The 21,690-nt window shown below is 45.7% G+C and overlaps 1 protein-coding gene and 1 long non-coding RNA gene across 2 annotated transcripts in view; one reads left to right on the top strand and one right to left on the bottom strand.

The window, feature by feature from the left end:
- MID2 (midline 2) overlaps positions 1 to 4,205 on the top strand; it is a 203,299-nt gene extending 199,094 nt beyond the window's left edge. The window contains exon 10 of the mRNA XM_072981397.2: positions 1,778 to 4,205. Within this exon, the coding sequence (XP_072837498.2) occupies positions 1,778 to 2,180 (403 nt within the window). The 3' untranslated portion in view covers positions 2,181 to 4,205. The remainder of the gene's footprint in view (positions 1 to 1,777) is intronic.
- Positions 4,206 to 11,177: 6,972 nt separating this feature from the next.
- On the bottom strand, positions 11,178 to 16,168 carry LOC140702266 (uncharacterized). The gene is made up of 3 exons (XR_012081376.2): positions 13,090 to 16,168; positions 12,426 to 12,528; positions 11,178 to 11,244 (listed from the first exon to the last, which is right to left on the bottom strand). It is a non-coding gene; the product is annotated as an uncharacterized LOC140702266 (long non-coding RNA).
- Positions 16,169 to 21,690: the final 5,522 nt, after the last annotated feature.

Here is a 21,690-nt window from a genome sequence, read left to right on the forward strand (position 1 = left end):
CGTGAGCCTTTTTTTTTTCATTCAGTGCCTTTGACTAAAGAGTTTCGGGTCCAAGTCAGTGTCAGCGGCAGGAGCCGCAGAGATGCTTGCGTGTTTTCTTGCAGATACGTGAACGGTGCGCTGCTCGCTCTGTGCCGCAGGGAGAAAAGGCGCAGATAATTGAGTAAAATTACGGCTCCAGTTCTCAGTCAGCCCTCAGGCATGTGTCAAGCAGAAATACATTGATCAGAGCTGCTGAAACATTCCCAGCCCCCCCTTTCCCAATCCAGTTTCTTTTGTCTCCCTCCCTACAAAACTCAGGGTCCACTACAGAGGGGGACGTGTACCTGGTAGCTACGGAGCCCGAATGTCTCTCCAGACCCTGAACCTGCCTCTTCAGTTACATTTTGTAGACTTTTTAACCAACCAAAGTATCATTATGGTGCTGTCGGCCAGGCTTGGTGTGACCACTTGAGTGATGTGCTTGGTTTATAGGCATCCCCAAAGGCTTACTGTGAGTCACCGTACATTTCACTCTTCAGACTTCTAGGAATCTTAAAACTCAACCCTTCTGCTAACGTTCCCCGACTTTCAGCTCCCGACAACAGCAATAGCAGCAAAGATCTTTTGGGCTAAAACTCACAGTGCTTTGTGGAGCCTGGGTGGGGTTGTCCAAAAAAGTAACATGTCCAAGTGATGGTAGTGACAGCAATGACAATGATGATGATGGAGAGTCACAGCTGCTGTCTTCTGGCTTAGACAGATGTGACCTGATATAAGGCAGTTTTCCTATATTCTGAGCCTAAGGATTTGCATTCCTTTACACCAGAGTTGGGCAGAGTTCAGCCCTCCAGATGTTGTTGGGCTGCAGTCCCCATCATTCCAAAATCTTGATAAGTATTGATAATAATATTAACTGTCCACCATCCCATCCATTTCAACCTACAGTGCCCCTTTTCAGGGTTTTCCAAATACAGATTACTCAGAAGGGGTTTACCCTTCCCTTCCTCTAGGGGCACTGTAGGACTGTGCTGCTTGCCCAAGGCTACCGAGGCTGGCTGTTCTCCCCGGGAAATCAAACTGCAGTTGGATGTTCTGATTCAGTGAGCTATCCAGTTAGCTGTATTAATACTATTAGTATTTTATAAAGTTGTCACATTTATAACAAAAGTAGTAGAGAAAGAAAAACCTTTAAAGACTAACTTTAGAAGAGGTAGTCTGTCCTAGCATGTCAGACAAAAACGAAACAAAAATAAAGACAACGATGAAGGCCCACTTGCATGTCTGAAGAAGTGGACTTCTCCACGAAAGCTCACATTAAAATATAGCAGTTAGTCTTTAAGAGGCCACAATGCTTTTTGTCATCTCTATTTTTTGTTTTGTTTTGTTTTTTCCCTTAAGGACCAGATTAGATTTAGTTCAATGTAGGGATTCATTGATTCCAATCTACTTCCTTGGATGTTCCTGTTAGATGGGCCTCAGACAGCTTCTCTTCTCAATAAAAGAATTTGCAAATCCAGGGATGTTAACAGGAGGATGCTTTGGAGGTCCTTAATTCAGAAGGGTCAACTTAAAGCATATTATTAATAAAAGTTTAGCAAATGTAAAAACAATTGAAGTTGGTTGTCTGCAAAATATATTTTTGTGCATTGATAAAGCAGTTAAGATATCCCAGTCCTGTGGATGATAGATGGTAAATATTTGTGTTCTTAAATTAAATTTGAGTCAGCTTCCGGTTTTTGTCCCCTCTTCCAAATGTTCTCTTGGTTTTTTTCCTCCCCTCTCTTTCCATCTCCAGGTATGCGATTGGCATTGCCTACAAATCGGCCCCAAAGAATGAGTGGATTGGCAAGAACTCCTCCTCCTGGGTTTTCTCGCGCTGCAACAACAACTTTGTGGTGCGACATAACAACAAGGAGATGCTGGTGGACGTCCATCCGCAGATGAAGCGTCTAGGTGTCCTCCTGGACTACGACAACAACATCCTCTCCTTCTACGACCCGGCCAACTCCCTCCACCTCCATACCTTTGAGATTTCTTTCGTCCTGCCTGTCTGCCCCACGTTCACCATATGGAACAAATCTTTAATGATTGTCTCCGGTCTGCCTGCCCCTGACTTTATAGACTACCCCGAACAGCAAGAATGCAACTGCCGGCCACAGGAGTCCCCGTATGTATCAGGGGTGAAAACTCTTCATTGAGGAGTCAAGGAATTCCCCTTTGCATCCTCAGGAACTTCTGTGCAATGAGACTGGAAGGTGGACCTCTGGCTCCTGTAGTGTTTGGCAGCGACTCGCCACGTCTAGCTTGCCGATGGTCCAGAGGAAAACCCACCTTACGTGGCACAACATGTTGAGGAATGAGGATGGATATTTCAAGGACTTTAAGAATATATATGTTTTATATTTTCAGGGTAGCACTACTGAATTTTCTCTGACAGGGTTGGCATGTCTCGTTTATCTCCTGGTGGGAGAAATAGTGTTGAAGCAGGAAGAGGGGGCGGGGGTGGTCAGAGCTTCCAGGGAGTCGACTAGTGAGCGTTTCCTCCTACTAAGTGAGGAGAGAGACAGTGTGTATGTGTGAATTCTAAGGATACCTAGCAGTTCTCCAGTTCGCCATTTTGCGAGAGCCAAGCATAATTGGAAGCCATTATCTTGAAAACACGGGACTGTCTCACGTCATACAGAAGGGTTGCTTCTTTTCATACTGTGTAGACTCTGTGAGGGTGAGATGGGTCTCGGCTTTGAAAACATCCTTTACCTTACTTATTCTGGAGGGAAAACCTTAGGAAATGCATATGAGTGCAGAAAACTAAACAAAACCTAGCAGTTCTTTCCCCTGAAACATCCACACCTGTCAAATGCTTTTAGTCTTGGAAGTCTAGGATAGCCTTGATGTTGAGATACAGTGGTCCTTTTATCTCCTGCAGTTCCCAGCATCCATTGTGTGCTGATATTTTGGCATAAATGTCAGAATCTTCACTTTTGCTGAAACAAAAGCCCAAACCACTTCTTTCCTTCAGCCGTTGGACGGAATGCTTACCAATGTATAAAAGGGTCCACTGTTTTCCAATGCCCTTTATGGTTTTCTTTTCTGGACCATCTTTCATCATCCATGCCTTTTCTCAAGACGTTTGTCTGCTTCTTCTAGAAACCTGACCTTTTTCTGCAGTTTCCCGGATAGCTCAGGTTGAGCTCTAAAACACGCAGGCATTCGGGATGGGGTAGTGGCTGTAGTGATGGGCTCTACCAGCTCCTTACTATGGAAGATGGAGAGATGCCATCATGAGCTCACTCACCCTCGGACCTGCAGGAAGATGGATCACTCCCCAGCAGGAAAGCTCTACTTGGGCCATACCATGTTAGAGTGAGGGGCACTCACGTAGGCATATGCACAGACCATCAGGAAGAAGGGTTTTCGCTTGTTCTTGCTAACTTTCTAAACTTCTTCACAAAGGACAATCTGGAGTTGTATGGAAGAACATCTGATTCTCTCCCTACCACCTTGCAGTCTGAACAGGTACTTCTAGTGACAGCTAAGAGGCTGGCTGCATGGACTGCATTGGGCCAATGCACTCTTAAATACAGCAACCAGACAACATCTTTCTGGAACAAACTAGCCTGTCCCCAGAGTGTCCTTGCCAGTGCTTCTCTAGCCTCTGTCAAGGGGATTCTACTGTTTTGGTGCAAGTAGAATTGCTCTGGTTTGGATTGGTTCCAGTGTGTGTGATTGCTGGAACCAACCCAAAGTAAGCCTGCCAATTTGAATATGCCAATATCATGAAGCAGCTTAGTAAGCAAGCCACTTCACAATATTGGCAAATGAATCACTTCCCCTGCTCACAAGAGGGCAGAGGAAGTCAATTTTTTTTTTTACTGTATATAGACTATTGCTGATATGCTGCATCAGTTATTACACAAATTTAACAAACCCATGGTAGTGGATTCAACTGCAGGTAATGTCTCATCCAGCCCTTTAAGAAAAGGCAAAGAAAAGTTTAAAGAAAATACTGATGCAGCACATCAGCAATAGTCTACTGTATATGCAGTATAAAAAAAAATTCCACTTTGCCCTCTACCAAGCAGGGAAAGTGTTTAATTTCTCAATATCCTGAAGTGGCTCACTTATTAAGCCACTTCAAGATATTGGCAGGATCCATTTCTTTGTTGAACAGTCAGGCTTGATTAGATCATTCTGATCAAGTCTGACCATTCCAAGGTGACCCACACTAGCTTGTTCCCTGCTGCTAGTATAATAATTGTGTGCCATCAAGTCAGTTCTGACTTATGGCAACCCTTTTTGGCAACACATGCTGGTTCTTCTCCTGAGTGGGGAATTGGACCCCCAATCTCTGGCTCCACAGCCAGAGACCTAACTCACTGAGCTATCCAGTCTGGTTTAGCTGTATCATTAGAATTTTCAGTATAATAAAACCAGCTATCAGCATCTCCATGCCAAATGACTCAACATCTCTTATAGAGAGTGATGCAGAGAACATTTGCACATTTTCTCATTCTTAACACATCAAGACATCCCATTTTAAAAAAAAAACATGGTAAGGTTTCCCCTCCTGCATAAGAGCAGATGATTAGCAATACTGGGGTCAGCAGAAGCTCCCCCACCCCAGTATTGTCTGTGCAAAAGCATATTTTGTGTTTTAAAAAAAAACCCTGCATTTTGTACAAAATACTAGGGTTGCTTTCTCCCAAAAGACAAGGGTGTATTTGCACAAAATATAAGCTTTTTGCAAAAGGGTTTTGCACAAAAGCTACTGGCATGATTTCTTTTTTCCTGGAAAAGGGATGAAAATATAAACAAACAAAAACTTTTTTCCTGGTGGAGGGAAACATGGAAACTCTCACCTGCAGAAATAAAATAAGTGAACATTTATACCCCTAGTTATAATTTAACAACAACAAAACATTGGGTTTATAGGGTTGTTTTGTTTTTCAAAATGCCATTAAGTGCAGCTTTGACAGATTTAGAGGACAAGATTCTTTGAGAAGGAGGGACCAAGCCTTAGAAAAGCCTCCTCTTCGGGCTTACAAGTCCAGAATCAGTGTCCATTCTGGTCGGAGGATGCTTGACATTATAGTCTTCCTAATTAAAATTTCCAAGCCTTGACTGATGTACCATTAGATCTGATGTTGAAAGTATAGCTACAGAAAGTGTGTCACATGCAGCTCTAGATGGTCATCATGAAAGGATGTGCTTACTTGAGAAACGGGGGGGGGGGGGGTTACAACAGGGGTGAGACATATTAGGTCCTGCAGATATTTTGGATGGTCAACTGACAGAGACCGCCCAAGCCAGCAAGACCAGTGTTACAGGGTGGTGGGAGTTGTCGTATAAAACCCCTGGAGGGCCAAAGATTCCCCAACCCATCTTCCACTTTGCAGGGCTGCCACAGGTGTCTCAAATGGTGCTGTGAAGTCCGAGACTTTGCCCTAGTCTCACCTTTCATGACTTCGCTCTATGCTGCCTGTCCTTCCTCCGTCGCTGTCAAAGCAGCTCCCGTTTCCACCGTCATCTGCTCGCTTGGGGCCTCTGTTAGTTCACGGGCTGTCCTCCCGCTTCCTTTGCCTGTCACATCAATGCAGCCCCCGCCACGACTCTCAGGCCTCACCTCGCCCTCCACAGTTGTGAAAGAGTTCAAACGCCTTCGGCCCTCCGCTTATTCCAGCTGACGTAAACAGGGGAAATGTGTTCCAGAGCAGTCAACCAGCTGGGGGCTGTCGCTCGGGTGAATGATGCTTTTTCATCAACGTAGAATTGCTTGTGCTAATACGAGCAGGAAGGTGATGATAGCTTCTCGCAGGGGCAATGGATCAGAAGGAAACCTAAACCTTTTCCCCCAGTGTTATTATTCCTCTCCCTCTTTTTTATGCACCGCAGCCGTTTCAGAAGCAGGCAGTGTTCCATGGAAGCATAGTAGACTCCTGCAGCTGGAGGCAAATGACACCACCTTTTGTCACCGGCTGGAAAATTCTCTCTCTGTCCATATCAGCATCTTGGGGAAGGAATCTGAGATAACATGGGCTGTTGCCTTCCTCTGTAGCCAGATAAGGTACAGATAAAGTGTCGCTTGTTTCTGTGTCCGCTTCTGTTTCTCTCCTGATCCTTTCCTGTCCGCCCTGACCCAGCCACAAAATCACAGCTCAGATGCCTTGCTGGCTAGGGTTGTAGAAGAACCGTTGCCTCATTCCCTTTGGGAGCCATGCAGTGTTCATCCATCAGCCCAGCCTAATGAATGCCAGTAACCCAGTCATAGAATCATAGCTGGTGGGAATTCTGGAACTAGGAGTCCTATACCTCTGGCAGACACCAGGTTGAGGAGGGATGATTTTGCTCGTTGCAAGGGCCTACTGGGTTTATGTTGATAATGGTAGCACTGATGAACATTATCCCCTGCTGAAAGTAAGAGGCAACAGCTGGCGATAGCTGGGTGGTTACGCTTGCAGCTGGGATTCACTTACTGCTCCATGCTTGTTTCATTGCTGGGGTGCAGGCTGCTCTCGTGTTCCGTCCATGGTACGGAGCTGCCCATACAGTATTAGAGCTCTCCTACAGTTGAACAGTGAGGTCCGGTTTACTGAACATAATTTCTGCTGCTGCTTTGCCTTTAAGCTCAGTTCTAAACAACCAGGCTACAAGTTACATTCCTCCATCTGGAAGGCTGCAGCTGTGCTTTACTACAGCTCCCATCATTTCCAGAGAACATATCCCATGCTTGCTGGGGATGCTGAAAGTGTCAGTGTCAACCTAAATGGAGGACACCCGTGTAAGGGGAACAACATTGTCTGATTCAGATCTTAAACCATTTTCCTACAGTTATCTCTCTACTTGCTGGTGTGTATTCCCCTTAGTATGGAAGCCTCCAAGAAAGGAAACCCCCTGTGTAAAAATGGGCAGAAACCACCAAACGAGCAATTCATGCCGGTTCAGGGTTGTGTTTTTTTTGGCGGAATAGGTGTTCAGCACATTGCAGCCCTGCCTCCTCCAGCAGCAACCCCTCAGAGGCAGCAGCCCAGCTTCCCTGCCTTGCCTCCTCTGGCACTGTCTCGGAATGGGCACCTGCCAGAGGAGGAGGGGCTGGAAAGCGCCAAACACGTGTTCGGCCAAAATAAAAAAAGCCAGTACGAACCCATCTCTGTGCTCCTGGGCATGGATAGAGTCTGTGTCTCAGAAATCCCCAAAACAAGGGTGGCCAGTGCCTCTATTAAAATATTAAAAGGCAGACTTTTAAAACCAATGGAGCACTTCATCAGAGTGGGTACTGACTAAGAATCCTGCTGGACCTGAAAATTCCCCTGTTTACAATATTTTAGTGTTCCAATGATAGTATTACTCGCCCTTGTTTCAAGAATGTGTACGAGGAGCATATAGCTTTTTTTTTCCTTTTGTGTCTCAGAAAGAGGGTCTTGTGAGCCAGCTGGTGTTTACATGGAAGCTCTTCCATGTTATGTTACACTTCCATGTGCCAAAGAAAATTGTACATTAATGGAAATGACTCTCTCTTTCACACACACACATCCCAGGGATTAAGTAATTGACAGCCCAGTCCTTATTGCACGATTCATTTGGTGGAAACAGTCCAGCGTTAGATGTGAGACTTTGGCACTCTCACCCAATTAAGTTCTCAGCATTCCTGCAGTCATTAGATGACAGCACTTCCTGTGTCTTCCTGTCTATTTTGGTGGGATCGAGCTGGGGAAAGCGCTTGGGATCTTAAAGCTGAAATATCTGTGGAACTCCCTGTCTCAGGAGAGATGTGTTGGCGCTACACGACACCCGCCCCCCAATGCCATGCCTGACTACTTGTATCATATTAGCTGCATTGTATCTGATTTGGGGGACATGGTGAAATTTTGGTTATGTGAAACCTGTCAGATTTTCTTTTTCTATGTAATATAATCAGGGTTTTGCAATGTCAATGTGTATATATAAATATAAATATATATATATACATAAAAATATAATATATATGTATACAGTCCAGATGTGTCTTTGTGTGAAGCCAAACAACTGATAGCTGGCTAAGCCATGCAGTCATCGTTCTGCACAGTTTTCCTCTGCGTTATGTCAGAGGTCATCCATCTCCCAAGACTAGACAGTGTCAAAAGTGAACCTTACTGCTTTCTTCCCTAGGCAGCAAGTTCTCAACCTTTTTTTTGAGATCCCCGATGGTTGCGCTTGTTGCACTTCTTCTCCCAGCCTCCATTTAGGTGGGATCATGGAGGTAACTGAGGATGGGCAGGAGCAGGAGCTCACTGGTGTGGCAGCTATTTGCATGGAGAAGGTCCCGGGTCAGTCCAATGATAAGCTTCAGATAGCAGGTGATGGAAGAGACCGTGTTCTACCTGAGATCTTGTAGAGCAGTAGTCCCCAACCTTGGGCCTCCAGATGTTCTTGGACTACAACTCCCAGAAGCCTTCACCACCACCTCTGCTGGCCAGGATTTCTGGGAGTTGAAGTCCAAGAACATCTGGGGCCCCAAGTTTGGGGACCACTGTTGTAGAGCTCCTGCCAGTTACAGTAGGTAGTAGTGGGCTAGATCCTAGTCCTAGGGATTGTGGGAGTTGTAGTCCAGAATATTGGGGGCAACAAAGACTCTTCCTTGGCTAGCACAGCCCCTCTAACCAAAACCCCACCCACACAGGGAAGCTCTACATGGATGTATTGTTGTCCACCTAAAGATGCTTCTGATGTATTTGCAGGTGATTGAGTTCACATAACCTCCCCACACATTATTTTTCATGGCAGCCACTGTTAGGCTCCACTAGAGATTCCACTGTCTTCTCTAGCCAGTGGTTTGAGCAAGGGGGCAGGACATGAGGCAGTCAAGAGGGGTTGTGGCTACACTGATTCAGGACCTTGGACAGTGTTTCCCTAGCTTCATTCAGGACCACAGAAAGCAACTCACCAAGAGCAAGACAAAGCATGTGGCCCAGCGCTGGCCAGATGCAAGGGAGGTGGTTTTATAGCTGGGACAGAAGTGTCTTTCTGAAAATTACACACACACACACACACACACACACACACACACGCACACGCACACGCACACGCACACGCACACGCACACGCACGTATGGGTGGTTGTTCCCAAACCATCCACGCTTTGTTTGGACATTGGCTGTCCTTGCCAACCCCTCACCGTCTGTCCATGCTCCCCTCCTCTCGAGCAATGAGCCTTTGGCTGATGGAGAAGGGAAAGTGGCACCTGTACCATCATGGGGAAATGAAGTGCTTGGATGCAGCTTGAGCCTGGTTGAACATAAGTCTGTAAAATATTTATAAGCCAGAGAACATATGGTGCAAAGCAACACTGTAAAATTAAATATTTCTCTTTTTTTTTTCCCCTTCCTTCACCCGGGGCTCTCTTTTGCTATGAAACATTCATCTCCGAGACAGAGCAAAGGATTAGTACAGCAGCTGCTCTTTTTGGGAGGAATCCATAGCTTTTTCAAAGGCTTCGTGTAGGACTAAGCTCAGAACGAGCGCAATGGTGGTCTGGAGCCCCCGTTTTTATCTTGGGAATGGAAGCGGAGGGAGACATTTCAGTCTTGCCACTGTTGCTGGGAGAGGATAGGAGAGGAATGGCACAGGCTGTGGATGGGATATTTATCAACCTTCTCCAAATCCGTCTTCCTACAAATCGAGAGGTAGCAGAGTGGTCCATTTCCATTGATTTTGCAGCCCTTCCCTCTTCCTCTGTTCAAAAGCCCCTTTTTCCATCCAAGAGCTCAGTTCAATTTCACAGACGTTCTAGCTTCAGACACCCATCGTTGTAAACAATGTCATTAAGAATATAATAATTATGCACTGTCAGTTCTGACTTTTGGCAGACCTTCCCAAGGTTTCTTGGGAATAAAGTATTCAGATATGGTTTACAAGACCCTTCTCCTAGAAATTGTGCACCTTGCCCAAGACTGCCAAAGCTGGCTGTTCTTTTGGGAGGCATAGTAGAAAACTGAACTCCCATCGTAACTCACTGAGCTATCCAGCCACCTAATCGGTATCATTATAGTGACAGAAGTCACCAGCTGAATTCGGGGAAGGGTTATACTGAAGTCTATACTTTTCATGTAGAACACATGTGTTAAACTCAAGGCCCGTGGCCTGAATCCGGCCTGCCGGGCCATTTCATGCGGCTCTCACAGTGTTGCCTGCTACTGTACAGTATACAATACGCAGGCGCTTACTCAGTCACTCATAATGCTCCACAAGGATGCTGGGAATCTGCCCAGCGGAATTTTTAATCCCAGCATTCCAAGCACTGAAGGGTCAGAAAGTGATGATTGAATGAGGAGGATTATATTTAATCTTACAGATACAACTGATCCTTTGAGGGCAACCATTATGTTGATGTGGCCCAAGATAAAATTGAGTTTTCCATCTCGGAAGGTTGACAATTTGGTCTTTAGCATCTCCAGGAACAGTTGCCCTCCCAAAACAACAACAACAACAACAAACAAACAGCTCAAACCCTAGAGATCCAGGCCTGCCGGGCTGAGTCCACAAAACTGAGCTAGATCGTTCAGCGTTTAGACTCAAGGGTTTCTCATGCTCACATCTATGGGATGGGAGTTTTGTTCACTTCCTTAACAAAAACAAAAATATTAAGCCATAACTAATTTGCAAAGTTCTTCAACACAAGACAGAAGGAAATGACACTGGAAATGGGAGAAAGCCAAATTATTTCCACACTGAGGGCCACACTGAGCTAATTCTGCCCAAGCTGAGGAAAGTTTTCTTTTCAAATAACATTTCCCAGAATCCTTCTGCCAACATTCGTGTCCATGCTGGCCAGGGGATTCTGGGAACTGTAGGAAAAAAGAAAAAGAAAAAAGGAAGGAAGCCTATCCAGATCCAGAGCCTCTTCATTATAACCATCCCTGGGCTGCTAATTAAGTACTCTCTGCTTCAGCTTTGGAAGCAGCATCCTGGCCACGCGCTTACCCTTCTCTGGCAAGCTCTGTGCTCAAGGCAGCCTTGCCATCCGGCATCAATGATTCAGCTCCTGCAATCTGTCCAGGTCCAGAGTGCCTGTTCTTGTCATGCCTTTGACATCTTAAAACAACACGTCTTCGCAATTAGCAGCCGTTGTGTTGTGCCAAAGGCCCAGTAGGTCACGACTCTCAGGCGACTGTATGGCGGCATATCAGAAAACGGCCTCGGTGGCTTATGAGCAGCACCTGGTACCTCTTGGATGCAGGCGAAATGTCAAGTGACTGGTGCGGTAAAACAGCACACAGATGGCATCAACTGTGGAGAAAAGCCTTGGCTTTCATAAGCACTTGGGTCCAGTTCCTCCTGATCTCTCTAAAATGGGGGGGGGGGGAGGGAGGGAGGGAGGGTGTGTGTCTTTTTCGAACTTAAAGGCTCCATTCCAGACATGGGTGGGGCTACAGACAGTGGGTAAGGCCAAATGTCATTCTGACTCATTCAAATATTTACCTACCAAGCACGTGAAGTACACCTCAGCTCTACATCAAGCAGACCAAGCCATCGCTAGAGGCAGGGTTTGCGAAAAAGCAGTGTGGCTTATATACCATCCCATAGCACTGAATGCACTCTCTATGTAGGTTTCAATGTCAGAAGACCTGCAGTCGTAAGATCGAATCCACGCAACGGAGGGAGCTCCCGTCACTTGTCCCAGCTCCTGCCAACCTAGCCATTTGAAAGCATGCAAATGTAAAATGCGAGTAGATAAATAGGTACCACCTCGGTGGGAAGGTAAGGGCGTTCCGTGTCTAGTCGTGCTGGCCACGTGACCACGCACAAATGCTAGCTCTATGGGTTGGAAATGGAGATGAGCACCGCCCCCTAGAGTCGGACACGACTGGACAGATTGTCAAGGGGAACCTTTACCTTTTTGTACATTGCAACCTCCCAGCTTTGGATACTCCGTTTAGTAACCACAGCAGGATGGAAGGCTGAGCAAATCTCAAGCTGGCTACCTAGGGCTGAACCTTGGTTGTGAGCAGAGTTTTGGCTGCAATACTGCAGTTTAGCCACTCTGCAATGTTCTGGTGTACAAATGCCACAGTTCTCCCTTCCAGGAGTTCTGCCTACCTGACAACCACCTAAATGTGATGCGCCTGGGAGAAAAGGCCTAAATTGCAAGGCTTTGAGGCTTAGCTGGGCCTAGTTCTGCCCAAGCTTCCTTTTTTCCCGCCCCTGTGCTAGCTGGGAGCTTTCGTTCTGAACAGGAAGCTTAAGCAGAGGAAGGTCTCAAAGCCTTCCAGTGTAGGCCTTTTCCAACTAGGTGCATCATGTTTAGGTGTTTGTAAGGCCAGTGGAACTCCAGGATGGATAATTATGATAGTCCAGAAAATAAAATTAAAAATACCACATCCCACCCACCTGAAAAGCTCAGCCCTATGCAGCTGCTGTCTGCAAAGCTAAACTCGTGGGTCTTTGTTGTAAAGGACCACATGACTTACCAGTATTCACATCCAATTTGTACTGTTATGGACTAGCACTTCCTGACTTAAGTATGTGTGAGAAAGAGTGGGGTTCCTCCCAGTTCTGCTCAGAGAGGCAGTTCTGTAAGAAAGCAAGTAAAAAAGAGAAGATTGGCCGGTTGGCAGGCAGCAGAAGCAGCAGAGTGCAGTGCCAACATCGCTGAAGAGTTGGCAGTGGGGCCAAGGAAGCTGCATCACTATTGCCCCCCTCACGTCAGCATTTGCATCCAGGCTGCATGGACCCCAAGATGGGTGAGTAGCTGCCTGGAGTCCCAAACATGGGAGAGCGGAGGAAGGGGATCTGGATGGCCTTCAAAAATGCATTCTAAAATAATCCATGGCCATAGTGTTCACCACCAAAGCCTAGAATAAAATTCAACAAAAACTATGTTTTCTGGAGGGGGCGGGGGGGGAACCCATATACAAAAGCTACAAAGTCATTTTTCCATAGATAAGTTCTTACATCATGCGTGTGGTGGTGCAGAAATGCCAATAGCGTAAATGATAAAGTAGTACAATGCAGAGACTAAATGCTCTCCCTGGAACAGCCCTTCATATACTTAAATACGCTCTTGGCTCTCATTAGTGGCTGGAGGCAGCAGAAGCAGCAGCTGGTGACCCATTGGGGCAGAGCTTGCCTCACCTGGACTTAAAAGATTTCCAGCAGCAAAGGCAGGATCCTCTAAAAAGGTTCATGGCTGAGAGTCTTGAATCAAGTCCATGCATTTTCAAGTCTATCTGGAGGATCTTTAGCGCTCAGCAAAAAATCGATCCGGGCCCAGTGAGAAGGATGCGGCCCTGGTCTTCTCTGACCTGGGAAGGTCTCAGGCAGAGAAGTAGCACCAGATGGTGGAAATGTCACTCTCCTCTCTCACAGCCCCCAGGATTGTGGCCTCTGGGAGTTGTAACCAAAGACAAGCGCCCATGAAACATCCAGGAAAGCTGTCCTCAGGCCAACAGGGCCCAGCGTTTCCCCCCAAAGTGGCTCAACCGGTGTCTCTAAAAAGCCCACAAGCACAACATAGGTTCCTCAGCACCCTATGGCTTCTTTGCCTCCCTGCTTTGAAACATCTTTCCACATGGCTTGTTCCACTGGCCTCACAAGACGCCCCCCACCATGCTCCTCTTTTTGCTGGCTGGGAAATTCTAAGAAGGGTGGCCCAAAACAATAAATTAAACCATTAAAAAAAGCATCAGCGGCAGTGATGATAGCAAGTTACCTCAGCTGGCCTTAAAGCAGTGGTTCCCAACCTTGGGCCTCCAGGTGTTCTTGGACTACAACTCCCAGAAGCCTTCACCACCACCTCTGCTGGCCAGGATTTCTGGGAGTTGAAGTCCAAGAACATCTTGGGGACCACTGCCTTGAAGGAATGACAGGAAGCACAGCACATGTTTTTCCCATTAGGGATTTTGGCAGGACTTTTCAAAGGCTTGGAGATTTGTGTGGTGGTGGCCTTGGTCTTTAATTCACCTTTCTGAAATCGGCACTTCAGTGCTTCTGGCTGCAGGAGGGGAGTCTCTCAGGAGACACAACCCCCAGCATCCACCCAACCAGCTCGGCAGCAGGAAGAAGCCGGGCTGATTCTCCTTCACAGGGATGAGACTTCACCCCAGGTACAAATGGGCTACCAAATGTCCCACCAGCCGAAGGAGCAGGACCTCTCTTGCAAAACCAACAGGAATTGTAATTGTAATTAAATTGCCATTAGATGGGTAGCAGATTGTTTGGCAGCTGACAGTGAGTGAAAGTGTTCCGTTCTGTCATGTTTTATCAGCATGTAGAACCATTTGCAAGTTGGTGTAATTACAGCCCTAATTGCCACTGTGATTAGGGGGCCCTGCAGCTGTTCATCAAATGCACCGGCACCTTCTACCAGCAGGCTGTGAGGGGAATATTTACTTGCTGTAATCACATGCAAGGTGAGGGCAATGGGAGTCAGGCTGAAAAGCCATCTTTGTTTTTAGTTTAAGGAGCAGCCGGGTTGTTGTTGTTGTTGTTTTTGGACAGCATGCTTTCCAGAGGTTCTTGGAAATGTCTGGGCAAGGTAGGAGCCACACAACCAGTGCTGGTTTTAGGAAAGGATAGGGCCAGATACTTTATTTTATTTTATTTAAAATATTTTTTTAATCCTGTCTTCTTAAAAAGGACCCAAGGTGGCTTACATCATTAAAATATTTAAAGCTAAAAACAGTGAGCATACAAATAGCTAAAAAGGATCAAAGAAATAGCACACTAAGAAATGGTTAAAAAAAAGCAACATCAAAAAGACATTCAAAGCAGTAAGGTATAATCATCCCTTATTAAAAAAAAAACTCAGGGAGGCAGACAGTCACTGAGAGAAAGCCTGCCTGCAGAAGGATAGCAAAGGTGGGGCCAACCTGGCATCCAGTGGGAAGGAGTTCCAAAGTCTGGGAGCAGCCACAGAGAAGGCCCTCTCCTGTGTCCCCACCAAGTGCACTCATGAAGGTGGTGGGACTGAGAGAAAGGCCTCCCCTGATGATCTTAGAGCCCGGTCAAGCTCATAATTAGAGATATTGTCTTTGAGATAGCTTGGACTTCAGCCATTTCGGGCTTTAAAGGTTAAAATTGTGCTCAGAAACAGTATGCAAGCTACAGATTGTGAAGGGCTTCTAAACACAGACAAACTAATTAAGAATTACTGGCCAGAGTCTTGTTATTTATGTACACAGGGGTTAAGTCAAAAGGCATAAACTGCAATAGCAAAATGCTGCTATTTAACAAACTGAGGCTCATGTTTCTCATTGTCTTCCAAGGAATACAGGCACTGACTTAAACTGGTGGCCATTTGCCTTTGCGATTAATGCTATTTGATTTACCCTGGAAAGCAGTACCTTTCAAATTTTCATGACTGGCTAAAAAATAAGCAAAGAAAGCAAATTTTAAAACAGGCGTTCTTGTTCTGACATGACGAATATCTACACAAAGTCATTGTCACAAATTGGTGCGGAAATGACTAATCTATATTGAGCTTTCGGTAGGCTAAGTGCCCAGACCTGATTCCAGTTGTTTGGTTTTTGATGATGATGCCAGCCTTCTTCCAGAAAAGCTCAAAGAGGTAGCAGGTCCATGATTATTAGCCTGCAGGATAGAGATGTTTTTGCTTTTTAAGGAGTTACCTGCCAGATATATTTGGAATTATGTTGGGAATATTAAAAAGAAGAAGTCATTAAGGACAGGCCTTGATCAAAGGACGCTGATGGAAGAAGCAACATATTTGGGATGCAGGAATGCTACTGTCGACCTTGGGGATGTGCATGACACAGAGAATGCAGAAAGACTTTGACGTATTATTGAGTAGGCGATAGACTATCCAGATGCTTCCAGCCTCTAGGCTTTGCAGAGAAGAGGGAGAGACAGGAGCAGCCGATATTCTGAGTTTGTTCCCAATTGTAGTCAAAGGTATCATTCCAATGCAATACACACAACCCCTTTCAATGTACAATATAGATACCACCGTAGCTCATTAAGCACATGTGACTGAATGGGATTTCGCAAGATTGAACCTGGTTGGTACTTGGATGGGAGATTTTGAGAGGAGAAACACAGCTCAGTTCTAAGATCCGTTCAGTTGTGAGGATGACAAGGTGTTTTTTGGGGGAAATTGGACACACAAATCAGTGAACGTATTTTTAAAGGCAAACGGTTAAAATGTGTAAGTGAGAAACTATGTGTAAACATATTTTAGATGGTGGAGGAAATGTACAGGTTTGGTCTAGAGGTTTGGTTTGATCTAGAAATATGAAGATTTGTCTCACTTGCTCAAGAGGCGTGAAGAGGATACGTTCTTTGAGACTGTCAAACCTAATGCATTTCTGTTCCTAATTCGAGCTATAATATTAACTGTGTTCCATTCCTAGTTTGTCTACTATCAAAATACCGTAGGTGCACCTTTAACGCCGATGTTAACTTTAAGAATCGATTTAACCAACTAGGGAGTGGCCTAAATCCTGCTGAATCTGGGATTCTCATCAATTCAAACATGGCCTTCGATCTATAACTCTCCTTCAGGGGAACATTTTTAATAGCAGATGCAGAAACTAATGGTAGGGCAGGACCGCCTGTCCATTGTGGACTTTTTTGTTTTGTTTTGTTTTGTTTTTTGAAGTTACTTTGCCATCTCTTATTTAGAATTTCAGCCAGTTGTTTACCATACACCAATAGTGAGGTGATGAAGGAGCCTTGTGAACAAATCAAGAAATAATCCAGCTATTGTCTCAGGTCTTAAACTACTTTCACACAGATTCATAAATATATTTTGTATTTCACACATCTCCACTGTAACACTACACTGCCTGAAATTATGCATGTTCCAATATTTTGTATGTGCCTCAGAAGGTTACATATAATGTATTAAAAAGGGGAGGGTGGGATGAAGGTTAAGAAACATAAGACAGAACCACGACACATCTGAGGAAAGCCACAGGACGGGGGGGGGGGTTGTATGAGAAGTAATTAAATGTTCTGGGAACACCCTCTCTCACAGTGTTTGCCTCGAAAGCGAGGGTGATCAACCTGGAAGCCTGTGTAAGAACTTAATTAAGCCAAGTCAAGGAAAGGTGCTAATTGCCCAAATAACAAGCTGCAAAATACATGGCTCACTTAATTGGAAAAGGAATTACTCATAATACAAAAGACATGACTCAATTATCACAGGACACTGTACTGTGTGCTAATGATGCTGTCGCTAATATTCTTCCATCATGCGTTTCATTCTAGAAACACTGGTGGTCATGACTGAAACTCCAGGAAGGCCGCTGGTGTGTTCAGAGAGAGTCGCGTTGTTCTGAGGTCTTTGGGTGGGCATAGATGGGCTGTGTTGTCACGGTGACACGTCAGTGAAGTAGGATTGGGCAGCGAGAAGGGCCTTGTGCAGATCTGGCCTAGAAAACACCAGCAATCTGCTCCAAGGGTCCTGCCCATGAACTTCTTTCCCCATGCAGCTGCCCTGTGCCATTTCCCAGTAGAACTGGGCTCCTCTTAACTGGCCAAATACCTATTTTGAAGACTAGATAGGCATCCTTCAGTCTCAAGAGACTATGGTAACGTGCTCTGTATGGAGGACTTGGAACAGTGTCTAGTGTTTTGACGCTGTATGCGAAGCTGGAGTGTCCTCTCCAGGGCACGAAGTCTGGGTAAAATAATGTGGAGGATAGGCTGTTACCCAACCAACAAATCCCCCCTCTCCATGTCACTGAAATAGTCCAATGGAAAGGCAAGAGCCAATACAACTGGTTTCAGCGACGTCACAGGAGTTGACAGAATGACACGAACTGCCTCCGGGACTCAGGCTCCAGATTTTGCCTTGAGGTTAACTCCTGAAGCCTTTTCAATCAGTAAATATAGCCACAATGCAGTGGAGGTTTGAAGTCAGAGTTTTCCTTCTCCTGGGTGGGCTGCCTTCCATGGCTGACGAGCCCCACCTACCTGGCCTGTTCCCTCATGGCATGGATGGCGATGGCGGCGCCTCAGTGGGGGTTTGAAATCGGAGTTTTCCTTCTCCTAGATGAGCTGCCTTCCAGGGCTGATGAGTCCCACCTACCCAGGTGAAGACTAGCAGAAGGCCATTCCTGCATGCCTCCTTTCTCAGGACTGGGCTTGCACTACCCCACCCGGGGAGGACTCTGCCCAAGGGCTTTTCTCATCAGCCTTCTGTGGCAGCTGTTTGTGGGGCAGGCTGAGAGGGTTGAACAGGGCAGTTCATTGACCCATAGCCAGCCCACCTAGGCTCCACTATGAGCGCGTTCCTTATGGGTTGCGCCCAAGATTCATTAGCCCAAGAAGAGGCCGTATGGAATTTTTGCCATAACAAGGAAACCACCTACTAACAGAAATGTCTCTGAGCATGTGCAGTAGGCATGACAAATGTTTTCCTGAGGACCACACAACTTCAGCCAAAGGCTGTTGGGCAGAGGTACAGCAGATGGGTGGAGAGGGAACTTGCCTTTTTGGGGGGAAAGGTACGAGCAGGGTTTTGCTGCAAAGCAGGTCATGCAAGGAGATTTGTTCCTGCATGCCCTATTTTCAGTGGCATCACTAATAACATCATCAGACATTGTGTAGTTTCAAGATAGAGAACAGTGCTTTCTGTCTTTTCTTGCTGTCACAATTCCTCAGAGCAAGTCCTCTGGGTGAAACGTAGTACCATAATAACCTGCCGATCCCTGTTTGAGAGTCTGAAGGCCTTTCCTCTCCATTATATCTTGGCAGACATGATTTTTAAGAGCATGTTTTCTTCCATGCTTTAACCTTTCCTACCTGTCTGGTATTTTGGTTATATCTTGACTGATGATCTCAAAAGTTTGCAGGCATTTGTATGCTTTCGGGGCTCTGGTTGCATTGGAGCAGTGTGGAAATTCATGCCCTGCCCACATGCATGATCCTGAAGACCTGGTGTCATAGAATCCTAAATGTTTGCCTACCTTTGTGAAGAGACTGAGAATGTGAAGTGTATGAAATATGGAATTCACTTGCTGGGCTCTTCTAGGCTTCTGTAGTCCTGGGAAGCTGACCTCTCAGTTGGAGCTCAGTGTGGAAACAGAGAGTTCACACCTTCGACTCATCTCCTACTATTGAGGAGAACAATGTTTTTCTCCCCTGCTGCTTGGGGACTTAACCTGATTTGCAAGGAGAATCTGCGTCCTTTTGTTGTGTCTTATCAAGCTGTGCCAGAGTATGCACTCTGTGTATGCCCCAGAACTACACCATCTCTCTCCTAAGGTGTGAGTATTATATAGAATAGTATAGCTTTTACTATTTTCTGTTGTGTTTTCTTCTTATCTTTTATTCCTCTGAATTGTTTTTTTAAATTCCCCACCTCCCTTTAATTAAACTACAAAAATTCTTTCTTGCAGCTATCTGGATTTTTGAAAGGAGAAGGTTTCCAGTACTAAAACCAGTCCTTGTCTCAATCAGCTACTGGGATTTTTGCAGTGTTTGTGTGTGGAAGCAGTGGCACCTACTTTGCAATGTTGGTGCACTGGTTCTCAGTGCCGAGTCTTGGGGATTTATTTTTGTGTTAAACTCCATGGAACACTTCTACATCTTGGAGACTAAGCAGGTGTTGGGAGTGAGACGACTGGACTCAAATTTCCAGGACGATCAAACTTCCAGGTCTGTCTGAGTGACTATAAGATTTCACTGAAACAATTTCTATATGGATTTTGGAAGTGAGCTGTTCAATGTAACATATTTACCTATAAGATATTTCAGTTGACTGGATAACCTAGTGAGTTAGATTTCTGGCTGCAGAAAACAGGAGTTTGATTCCCCCCTGTGCCTCCTGTGAATCGAACCAGCCTGGGTGGCCTTGGGCCAGCTGCGCAGTTGCAGGGTGCCCCCTAGAGGAATGAAATGGGAAATCACTTCTAGGTATTCTCTACTCGGAAAACCATGAAAAGAGTTGCCATAAGTCAGAATTGAGTTGACAACATATTTGTTGTTGTTGCATGTTTAAGGTGGCCACTAACATCAACAGTATATACCAAAATACACTAAAAGTAATGTAACAGTGCCTGCAATATCATTTGCAGTTGTTTCAAAAGTTACTTTATGAGGGCATGTTCAGAGTCATTTTGACATAGATTTTTGTCTTATTGATCCTCAGCGGCAAGGGACGTGTTGCTTGGTTTTGTCTTCTTCATTTCTATAAATCTTCCCAGCACAAACACATGAGCATTTCCTTGCATTTGTCCCGCCTGCTGGTAACTGCGGTGCAACATTTTCCCAATGCAATAGCAAGAGCTTAAAAGACAAAGAAGATGAAGAAAGATTCAGGGACTAGAACAGTAGATTATTGATAGTTATTATGTTTAAAGGTACACTATTCATTTTACAATAGGTGTACGAATCCAGTCATTAACAAGATGAATCCCACACAGGATTTCAGCCATTCAAATGTTCATTAAAAAGCTATTCCCTCCTAGAAGGGTTATCTGTTTTTTTGAAAACAGTTACAGCCCTTTCTTCAGTCTAAAACTCTCTAAGAGATCACTCTCTCTCTCTCTCTCTCTCTCTCTGTGTGTGTGTGTGTGTGTGTGTGTGTGTGTGTGTGTGTGTGTGTGTGTGTGTGTGTGTGTGTGTGTGTGTGTGTGTGTGTGTGTGTGTGTGTGTGTGTGTGTGTGTGTGTGTTTTCTGCATTGATCTGATCTCCCCCCTGTATTATGGATTTCATTTTCTTATGCAAGTGTCACTTTCCTATGTAGTAGAAGACATTACAGAGAGGAAACCTGGAAATTTTGCTTTCCTTTTGTGGCCATCCACAATGATGACTGGAGTAGCTGTTCCCTTCCAGCTCCTCATTTCTAAGTTGATGATGATGATCTGTCTCTCAAATGTTAGGCTGTTCAGCATATAGAGCATCCCCTAACCAGAGGAAGTAATGGGTTTATTTTTGATCTACACCTCCCAGAATCAGAATCATCATAATTTTAACTATTATTATTATAGTTTGCTTGCTTTTGGATTGCATCATTTATTGTGTGTTTAAATTTTGCCTGTTTCCACGTTGTGAGCCACCTCGGGTCCCCTCGCCAGGAGGAAGGCTGCCTACAAACGAGACTGGAGGAATAAGAGCAAATCCATAGTCAGGAATCATCATCCCAGCGGCCCCCCGGGGGCTCTTCCAGCAAGACTTTGGAGGTGCTTTGGGGCGCTTCTCCTCCGCCCTCCTTTCCCTCCTGCCTGCAAACGTTGGCGAGGAAAAGAGATGCAAGGCTTAATCACCGAGGAAGGAGGCGCTTCCGTTTCCCCTTCATTGCCTTCGCCGGGTTGAGGTTAATTAGATAATTACTCACGTTGCCAGCTTGTCAGGCGCTCTCAGCGGGCCTGATTGCCCATTATGAAAGCGGGGCTTTCTGTCCCTGTGCCTTCTTTCCCAGACCCCTTGTTTGGGAGGGTTGCCAGGAGGAGCCCCTTTTGTGATGCAGATGATGCCGGCTGCTTTCCCACCGTGGAGAGGCCGGGTGGAGAACACACGAGCAGGGGATGAAGGATCACCCACCCGATGAAGCTGGTTATCATTGACGGCCGGGGTTTTATTCTCTCTCTCTCTCTCTTTGCCTGCTTTTCATCCTGACCAGCTAACTGCATGATTCAATTAGGATCCCTTTGGCAGACGGACCTCAGAAGAACCTCTGAGGTGCTTGGGAATTCTGCTTGGGAATTCTCCTCCTCTCTCCCACCTAGATAGCTCCCCCCCACCCGTGCTCCCACCTTTGCAGACTC

Source organism: Pogona vitticeps, chromosome 11 (assembly GCF_051106095.1).
Source record: "Pogona vitticeps strain Pit_001003342236 chromosome 11, PviZW2.1, whole genome shotgun sequence".
NCBI classification, from domain to species: Eukaryota; Metazoa; Chordata; class Lepidosauria; order Squamata; family Agamidae; genus Pogona; species Pogona vitticeps.